The 10,040-nt window shown below is 41.8% G+C and overlaps 1 protein-coding gene across 4 annotated transcripts in view; it reads right to left on the reverse strand.

The window, feature by feature from the left end:
* SLC28A3 (solute carrier family 28 member 3) overlaps nt 1-5,851 on the reverse strand; it is a 76,935-nt gene extending 71,084 nt beyond the window's left edge. Inside the window, exons 1-3 of one of the 4 annotated variants that reach the window (XM_006059093.4) lie at nt 5,597-5,851; nt 2,335-2,397; nt 2,043-2,172 (exon numbers count right to left, since the gene is read on the reverse strand). In XM_006059093.4, the coding sequence (XP_006059155.2) occupies nt 2,043-2,120 (78 nt within the window). In that variant the 5' untranslated portion in view covers nt 2,121-2,172; nt 2,335-2,397; nt 5,597-5,851. Of the gene's footprint in view, nt 1-2,042; nt 2,253-2,334; nt 2,406-5,596 lie in introns of those variants that run through there. The other 3 variants (XM_025281955.3, XM_006059094.4, XM_044940243.2) reach the window with 3 other exon arrangements.
* Between the last annotated feature and the right edge of the window lie 4,189 nt (nt 5,852-10,040).

A 10,040-nucleotide genomic window follows, 5' to 3' on the forward strand; every position in this document is an offset into this window, starting at 1 on the left:
CCCTAAAAGCCCAATCCCTCTTTCCTTTGTCTATACACTTCTCCACAATTTATCATCCTTTTAAAAAACGTATATAAGCCTCTGAGTCTTACTGCTTCATTGGGATTTTTACTTTCTTTCTGTGAAATTTATGTGTACAGAAAATTAAAAATATTAATAAAATTTGTGTGCCTTTTCTCCTATTTAATCTCCCATTTGTCAGTTTAATTCACAGACCTCAGGAGCTGAATCTAAGGCAGTAGAGGGAAAGATTTTCTCTCCCCTACACTTATAACCTGTGAGATGAGCATGACTGTGATAAATACACAGATGATGAAGCTGAGGCTCAGGGAGGCTACAGTAACTTGCACAAGACTCAGGACAACTCAGGGTTGAGTCAAACCCTTTTACCTTCCTTGTTCCTTTCTTTGCTATTGCTTAAACATTTGTTTTGTTTGTGTATCGAAGTTGAAGTTTAAGGGATTTCTGACATCTGTTCACATGGGCTTCCCAGGTTGAATGTCAGCTTAGGAAAGGAAGCATACTTGGGAACAGCCTTGAAAAATCCCTGTCCCAGACCCAGTCGGAAAGCCTGGTATTTTCTGTTGACAGTCTCCTGTGGCATATGGACCTGGGCCAAGCAGCATTACTCACTCAGTGAGTTTTGGTTGATGACATGACAGTTTGCAAAACCCAGCTGTGTGGGGCAGGTACCCAGGCCTGATCTGACAGAGGATTTAATACCTGTTTTAAGAAAAAGGAACTCTGATCTGAATAGACATTTCTTCAAAGGGGACATACAGATGACCAACAGGCACACAAAAAAGATGTTCAACACTGCTAGTTATTAGAGAAATACAAATCAAAACTATGATGAAATATCACCTCACACAAGTCATAATGGCAATCAGCAAAAAATCCACAAACAGCAAATGCTGGAGGGGGTGTGGAGAGAGGGGAACCCTCCTACAGTGTTGGAAATGTTAATTGGCACAGCCACTATGGAGAACAGTATGGAGGTTCCTTAAAAAACTAAAAATAGAGATACCATATGACCCTGCAATCTCACTCCTGGGCGTATATTCATAAAAAAACATGATCCAAAAGTATCCATGTTCATTGCAGCACTATTTATAATAGCCAAGAAATGGAAGCCACCTAAATGTCCATTGACAGAGGGATGGATAAAGAAGATGTGGTACACATACACAATGGATAATACTTAGCCATTAAAAAGAATGAAATAATGCCATTTGCAGCAATACAGATGAAACTAGAGAGTGCCATTCTGAGTGAAGTAAGTCAGGCAGAGAAGGAGAAATATTATATGACATCCCTTATATGCGGAATCTAAAAAGAAATGATACAAATGAACTTAGTTACAAAACAAAGAGACTCATAGACTTAGAAAATGAGCTTATGGTTGCTGGGGGAAGGCATAGTTAATTAGGGAGTTTGGGAAGGTCAAGTACACAGTGCTATATTTAAAATGGATAACCCACAAGGATTGGAGCTCTGCTCAATGTTATATGCCAGCTTGGGTGGGAGAGGGGGTTGAGGGATATTTAGGGCTGAGTCCCTTTGCTGTTCACCTGAAACTGACACAACCTGGTTAATTTACTATATCCCAATACAAAATAAAAAGTTTGAAGTTTGGTGGGAAAAAAGAATACACATGTATACTTAAAGAAAGAGAGGAAGGGACTCTGAGGTGCTGACTACGTTCAGGATCTGGATTCTTCCCCATCTTCCCCACTCACCAGTTCTTTGGGAAACTGTCTGTAGGTAAATACTATATCCATGCCATATGAGCCCTAAACACAAGCAGGAGAGCACAGTGTTGTTTTCAAGTGACAGGGCAGATCAGGGATCAAAACAAGTTCAGTTAAGAGACTTTTCAGGTTTGTCAACCCAAGAAGGAAAGAATAATAGGCTTAAAGAGAACCATTAAGAACCTTATTGCATTACAATAATCCCTCTGCTTTAGTGAAGAAACTTGCCAGAAAGGCCAGGAAAGAACATTAACTACTTGGTCTTAAACATAAAACAAGAGCTCTGCTCACCTGAAAGCCAGTGTTGCTGCAACCCTGGGCTGGGAGGGCCGCCACCCTCTGCAGCTCCAGAGAGATTTTGCTGCTCATGGACTTGGGCTCCGGAGTCTTTTCAGATGTCTGGGCTGGAGATCCGCTGTACCTGTGAAATCAAACACAGCCTCTGCTGAAGTCAGAATGCCACCTGCTGTTATAGGCACCAGGCCATGGATTCAGGTTGGGAACTTTGATCTAAATCTCCTGGTTGGGGTGGGGCAGGAGTGGCGAGGGGCGGGGTAGACGCTTTCAGGTCAGGTCCACCTACCTTATTATTCCTTCTCATTATCCCCATTCCTGCCAGTCCATTTTCACTCAGGGAAGAAGACTCCTGTGGTGCTCAAAACAGAAAAGGACATTTTCTCTACAGTCTTGAGTGAAAGAATCTAATTCCTTTGCTAGTGTTGGGCACTGGGAGTGGTGAGTGGCAGGAAACGTAAGCGCTGGCAATTACCAAGTAACCAGGATTCTGTGCTACACAATACCTGTGAACACAGGTTCTAGATATTACATATGGTGGTCTTGATTTATCCTGAAACAAGGGAAAACTGAGGTGTCCATGAACATCACCTCAGTTAATCTCAGAGTAACAAAAGTTAATGGTTTGCTCAGGGCCACTTGGCTGATGAATGGACAGTGAAAAGTCAAATTCAGGTCTGGTGGATTCCAAAGCCTTCTTACTCTATCCCTGCCAGCAAACAGGGTTGCTTCAAAAAAATTCAACTCCTAGAGGGACTTCCCTGGGTCTAGTGTTTAAGACTTCTAAGAGTTTAAAAATGGTCCAGATCAAAATATCTTAAAAATAAATGCAAAGATGTAGCAGTAAACGAAAAGTGACCAACCTAAAAGATTCTTTCCTCTATGAAATTTTTAGCTGTGGAATTTTTTTTTTTTTTCCAAAACAGCAATTTCCCCTAGTACATTTAAAATGAACTATCGTGTATCTATTCATTATTATAATTGTGAGGCCTGTGTGCAAATGTGAAAAATGTTTATGTTAAGTGAAAAACTAAAATGTATAAATTGAATGCTGTGTACAGTAGACAAAGAATGGAAGAAGATATCAAATATTACTAGTGGTTATTTCTGGGTTGTGTGTTTTTTTTTTAATCCTCTGCATGTTTTATTTTATTTATTTATTGGGATTGCACTGGGTCCACATTGCTGCTTTCAGATTTTCTCTAATTGTGGTGAATGGGGGCTACTCTTCCTTGTGGTGCCTGGGCTTCAGTAATCGCAGCGCATGGGCTCAGTAGTTGCGGCTCCCAGGCTCTAGAGTTCAGGCTCAGTAGTTATGGTGCATGGGCTTAGCTGTTCCATGGCACGTGGGATCTTCCTGGACCAGGGATTGAACATGTGACTCCTACATTGGCAGGCAGACTCTTATCCACTGTACCACCACTACCAGGGAAGTCCTGGGTTGTGGTTTTAAGGGTGGTTGCTATTTTCTCTTTCATCCTTTGCTAAATTTTCTATAAAGAGTGTGATTTACTATCATTATCATCATATTGAATATGTGTATACACACATATGTGTATATATGAACACATATACATGTATACGTATATACATATATACAATATGATGATATGAACACATATACATATGTGTGTGTCTGTGTGTATGTTAAGAGCTCATTGGACCTATACTGCCTGGGTTCAAATCCTGGCTCTGCTGCTTACTACAGCGAACTACAACTCAGCTTAAGATCTAAACCCAGCCTTCTGCCTGTCCTTAGGCAGCCCCAGAGAAGAATGGTTTCCAGATCTTAAAACAGTTGAAAAAATTGACAGGATGAATATTTCATGACATATATAAACTATATGAAATTCAAATTTCAGTGTTCATAAATAAAATTTTGTTTGCACACAAACATGCCCGTTCATTTATATATTGTCTATGGCTGCTCAAGACTCAATCTAGTTTATAGTTGGAGAGGATCCTTATTCTCCAAAGAAAAAGAAAAACCTTCCTTCTTCTGTTTATGGTTGTAATTGCAGAAATGTGATTCAAATGTCTTGACATTCTTGCAGGCAACAACCCAATATTTTTTCTTCCCCTAGGCTGTAGACAGCATGTTTGAAAAGATACAAGCATATTTGAGAGCAGGTCACAGTACAAGCAAGATCACACTACAGTGTTGATTGAAAGACACAGTGACCTGTTCATTTCATTCTAAGGCTGCTGCTGCTGCTGCTGCTAAGTCACTTCAGTCGTGTCCAACTCGGTGCGACCCCATAGACGGTGGCCCACCAGGCTCCCCCATCCCTGGGATTCTCCAGGCAAGAACACTGGAGTGTTCTTGCCTGGAGTGGGTTGCCATTTTCTTCTCCAAAGCAGGAAAGTGAAAAGTAAAAGTGAAGTCGCTCAGTCGTGTCCGACTCTTTGAGACCCCATGGACTGCAGCCTACCAGGCTCCTCCGTCCATGGGATTCTCCAGGCAAGAGTACTGGAGTGGGTTGCCATTGCCTTCTCCATCATTCTAAGGCAATACCAGCTAAAAGGAAAACTTGAGAGCTACTTAGGGCAAATTGCATGTACAAGTAGGATGCTAAAATGCAAAAATAGATAGTCATTTCCAGAGAAGTTTTAACTTAAAATGCTATCTATCTGAAACTTTTGGTTAAGAGCTTTTAGAAGTAATGAAAATTCTGACTTTCTTGGCAGCACAAGAATTAACTTGGGACTATTCATGGGACTATCACTTGATGGTACCTTGGTAGAAGCTATGGCTCATTTTAAACAATTTGGAGATAGACATTGTGATCAGAAAATGAGGTGAAAAAGCCTTGCAACTTTCCAAGACTGCATATTAAATCATTCCCCAGTTGCGCAGAATCATTATTTGTAAGGAATAATTTGTGCCAAGGCCTGGGAAACTGTCTCTTAACTCTACTGCATCAGCTATTTTCATTGCAGGGTTCCTCAAACTCAATTTTAAACTTTGAAATCACTGCATAGCAATCAAATCACTAGACTTTTTAATCAAGGGATCTATGTTCTATTCCATTCCATAAAAGTTGGTTTTTAGACCCCAAACCATGGACTGTATATACAAACTCAAATATTAAAGAAAAACGAAAAACTTCCCCACCCCCTTCAAATTTATCAAAAATATGCAAGTAAAAAATTCTAAACACATGTCAGTAGATCTTGCTTCATGTATGTAGTTCTATAGTAAGGTCATTCTTTTCCTTTTGGTGACATATTTCCAAAAAGAGTAAAATGAATTTAAAAAAATTGTCCACAACATTTCTCCCATGTTGAGAACAATGTATTACATGTTTCAGCATGATTTTTATCTGCTCCTGCTGTCATCCCTGGAAGGACATTTCACGTACTACAGACTAACATTTTTTTTTTAAAATACATCTTGAAGTAGTTTAGTAAACTAAAAATGTAATCCTGTGATGGCTACAAACCCTAATCTAACGAACTTGAATTTTTGAGTTGGTTAGTTAGATTAAGAGAGAATCCAAGAGTGAGAAAAAGAAAAGCAATAATGTGTGTTTTACTTGGGTTTCTCTTACCTTGGAGGTGGGGTATCTCTTCACAGCCGTTCCAGCAAAGCGCAGCCGCTGCTCCTTACCTTGGACGAGGGGTATCTCCTCACCGCCGCCCCTCCTGACCTTGCACGTGGAGTAGATCTTCTCGGCCCTCCAGCGCCCGCCCGCGCAGCCCCCGCTCCTTGGACGTGGGGTAGCACCTCCCGGCCGCCGCCCCTAACCTCGGGCGGGGCCGCCGCCCTTAGCCTCCGGCGGCGGGTAGCTCCTCTCAGCGGCTCCTGCGCCTTCGCAGATATGCAGATTACACCACCCTTATGGCAGAAAGTGAAGAGGAACTAAAAAGCCTCTTGATGAAAGTGAAAGAGGAGAGTGAAAAAGTTGGCTTAAAGCTCAACATTCAGAAAACGAAGATCATGGCATCTGGTCCCATCACTTCATGGGAAATAGATGGGGAAACAGTGGAAACAGTGAGAGACTTTATTTTTGGGGGCTCCAAAATCACTGCAGATGGTGATTGTAGCCATGAAATTAAAAGATGCTTACTCCTTGGAAGGAAAGTTATGACCAACCTAGACAGCATATTAAAAAGCAGAGACATTACTTTGCCAACAAAGGTCCGTCTAGTCAAGGCTATGGTTTTTCCTGTGGTCATGTATGGATGTGAGAGTTGGACTGTGAAGAAGGCTGAGCATCAAAGAATTGATGCTTTTGAACTGTGGTGTTGGAGAAGACTCTTGAGAGTCCCTTGGACTGCAAGGAGATCCAACCAGTCCATTCTAAAGGAGATCAGTCCTGGGTGCTTTTTGGAAGGAATGATGCTAAAGCTGAAACTCCAGTACTTTGGCCACCTCATGTGAAGAGTTGATTCATTGGAAAAGACTCTGATGCTGGGAGGGATTGGGGGCAGGAGGAGAAGGGAACGACAGAGGATGAGTTGGCTGGATGACATCACCGACTTGATGGACATGAGTTTGAGTGAACTCTAGGAGTTGGTGATGGACAGGGAGGCCTGGTGTGCTGCAGTTCATGGGGTCGCAAAGAGTTGGACACGACTGAGTGACTGAACTGAACTGAATGTGTGTCTGAAATAGAAAATACTTTGAGATGCTTCTCCACCAAAATCACCTTTGAAGTTAGATTTTGCTTTTCAACACTCCCGCTGTAGAGCTGGTACTAGGAAAGGCCAGGTGTAGAATCTGCTGCCTGGATAATGCCCACCCATGATTTATGATTACTTGGCCTTCTGGATCACTTTAGTTATAATCCTTAGACAGATGATCTTGGTACAAGGGTGGGCCAGTAAAGCCAAAGGGGAGAGAACTAGCATCTGTTGATCATTGCCATGCACCTTTTAGGTACTTATAGTGCTTCCATTTCATCTTTGCAACAGCCCTACAAATGAGGTGTTGATAGCCCCATTTCACAGATGAAACACTTGAGGCTCAGGGGATGAAGTGACTTTTCCAAGAACATAACTAGTAAGTGGCAGCATCGTGATTTGAGCCCAAGTGTCTGAAACCTAGACCTGTCAAGAGCTAAGTTCTGGAAGGAAGTAAAGCCCAAGAGAAGCACAACTGAGTTAATACCCAAAAGTGTTCAGTCTATTAGTGGGAAAAGCAAACTACAACCAAGATGAATGGAAAAAGCTTAATAAAATGGAAAAAAGCAGAGTTTAATCCATCTGCATACTTCGAAATCCCCAAAAGATGTGCCAGTGCTTCACTGAGGTAATTCCTAAGAAGCCCCAAGAAAACCTGTCATATATGATTCCACTGAAAGTGAATGCTTGGATCTGCAAATGACAGGAGGACAGGGATGGTACCCACTTAGTCTCTGTATTTAGTATCACTTAGAGCAGAGCAGGCTCAAGGCTGAATAGTTTGTCTGTTGACCAAAGGAGGATCTTGCATTCCCATTGTCCCAGGAATCTGTGTGAACTGTATAATGAACTATGAAGGAGGTTAGTGCCCATGGCTGGCCCTGCCCAAGAACCAGCGCTGGGAGGAGGGTGAAGTAAGCAGAATCTGGGGTGCACGTTTTAAGGGGCCATTCACTCTCAGTGAGTACAGGGTCAGGACCTGAGAGTGAGAGCCTTCTTAAGTTTTGTACCCCAGACCTCTTGCCCAGCTCACCCTACTCCTGGTCCTGCCATGAACAAGCCCTGAGTATGTTTTGGATCAGTGTAAGGTAGCAGTTAAGCATGTAGGCTCTGGGCTCAGTCTAGCTGCCAACCCAGGCTCTGCCTCTTACTAACGCTAACTAGCTGGAACCTCAGGCAAGTTACTCACCAGAAACCTCTCTAAATATCTGTTGTTACCTGCAAAATGAGGTTCGGAGTTTTGCCTACCTTCTAACAGGCCTACTGGGAGAGTTTGATGGGGTACCACATGGAAAGTATCTGGTGCATTGTAGGAAGAAGGCACACACTCAAGATTCCAGGGCAAATCTGCCAGCAGCTGCCCCAAGAGGCAACCCAGGGGAAATATTCTTTGTTCCTTTTCAATGCACGAGAAAACAAGACACAGTTTGCAAGGCCATGATAGGTGGTTTTGGATGGTCAGCTAAATAAGGCTGCTACTAGAAAAAAATATTGCAATCTGTGGAGAAGAGACCACTCAAATGTGTTTTCTTCACCATTTTGCAGCTGTGATGGCAAGAATTATGAATGGATGCTAAAGTTAGTGGCTGGCAGAATTTGATGAGAAGGACATTTACGTGCTTCTTAGCGTCTCCCCACAAAGTACGTATTAATCAAAGAAAAAGTAAGAGAAACTTTACAATGGGGAAACCTGGAGGACACCACCTTACCAAATAGTCACCAGAAATGGGGGAAAGTGACATTCTGTGCCTCCTGATATGAGCACTGAGCAGGACACCACATCACTTTTGTGGAATTATTGCCCCAAATGTATAACCTGAGTCTAATTGGGGCCAATTGGGGGATGTTTTACAAAATAACTGGACTATATTTCTCAAAATTGTTATGTTTGTAGAAGACATAGAAGACAGAGAGTCCATCCAGATTACAGAATACCAAAGATATTTGACAGATAAATGCAGTACATCATCCTGGAGTGAGTCCTGTACCAAGGGGAAGGTTTGTTATAAAGACCAACATAGGGACAATTGAGCACATTTGAATTTTGGTCATAGTAAGGTATAATCTTAAATTTCTTCATATTGATAATGATACTATAGTTATGTTAGAGAATGACCTCAGGAAATAGACTTTGGAATATGGAGGAATAAAGGGGTATGATGTCTATAATTTATTCCTAAGTGGTTCAGAGCAAAACAACACGCAAATGTATATGAGAGCTATTGAGGTGTTATATAAAGCTAATGAGGTGTTACAAAATAAAAAGGTACAAAAAGATGTTTTGTGAATTATTCATATATGCTAATTATAAATTTAACCTATGTGTCATGTATGTGGACAGGGAAATTAATTTGTATATACATGTTTCCCTTTTACTTTTTTATTTTGCACCATAAAAATAACAACAATCAGTAACATACTGCTTTTCTTCACATCTGTATGATTTTTAAGACATTGCTTAAAAAAAAAAAAGACATTGCTTTTTCTCCTGGAGAAATAGCTTATACATGAAATAAGTAGTATCAAATTGTGAAATCTGCGAACCTCAGAAGTCAATAGCGTGAAACCTACTCCCAAGGGCAGGGAAGAAAACAAGAGTCATGAGAGAAGAGGCAGGCATGCGTAAGGATGGCAAGCTGGGGAAATGAACGTTTCCAATGCCACTGACTCAGAACACACAGTAGTTACACTTTTCCTCCTTCACTTTAAAGGGTGATTTTTGGTCTGTAGCCTGAAGAATGACTTCAAATGACACAGGAGTTGCTTTGAGGAGACATACAACAAGAAAGTTTCAAGAACAAAAAGAATCACTCTAAAGGTCTAGGTCCCAGAAAGAACCCACAGTGAAAAGCAAAGTCAGAGAGCTGATGTCTTGCTGCTTCAGCCAACCACCTCCACTGGACCCATGAAGGAGTCTCAACAGCATTTGAGGGAGAGTTCAAATCAGCATATATATGGTGTCCTTACAAACCCTGTAGGGTTACTTTCCTGACCAGATGGTGACAGCTTATGCCCTGAAGAAGCACAGACAGAGATTTCCAAAGTTAAATAAGGTGGAAAATGAATTGGCTTCATAGCTTCCTTTTCTTCTAGTCTAACAACACCTTTCCCCTCCTGGCTCCCCACCCTCTGTTCCTGCAGGTACTTATGCAATAAGACAATGAAGAGGTGAACTTTGAAGTTCAAGGACCGAGCAGTCCTGAAGACAGGATGTCTGGAGGCCCAGAAGCCACATACACTGTGTTCTCATAATGGCTGGGCCTGCCTTCAGTCCTGAGAACCTATCCCTGAGGTCAGTAAAGCTCATTTGCAAGCCTGGTGACCACTCGCTGTTCCACGGGGATAGCATGACATGAAAACCTGAGGTTT

The sequence above is a fragment of the Bubalus bubalis genome, chromosome 3 (genome assembly GCF_019923935.1).
Source record: "Bubalus bubalis isolate 160015118507 breed Murrah chromosome 3, NDDB_SH_1, whole genome shotgun sequence".
NCBI classification, from domain to species: Eukaryota; Metazoa; Chordata; class Mammalia; order Artiodactyla; family Bovidae; genus Bubalus; species Bubalus bubalis.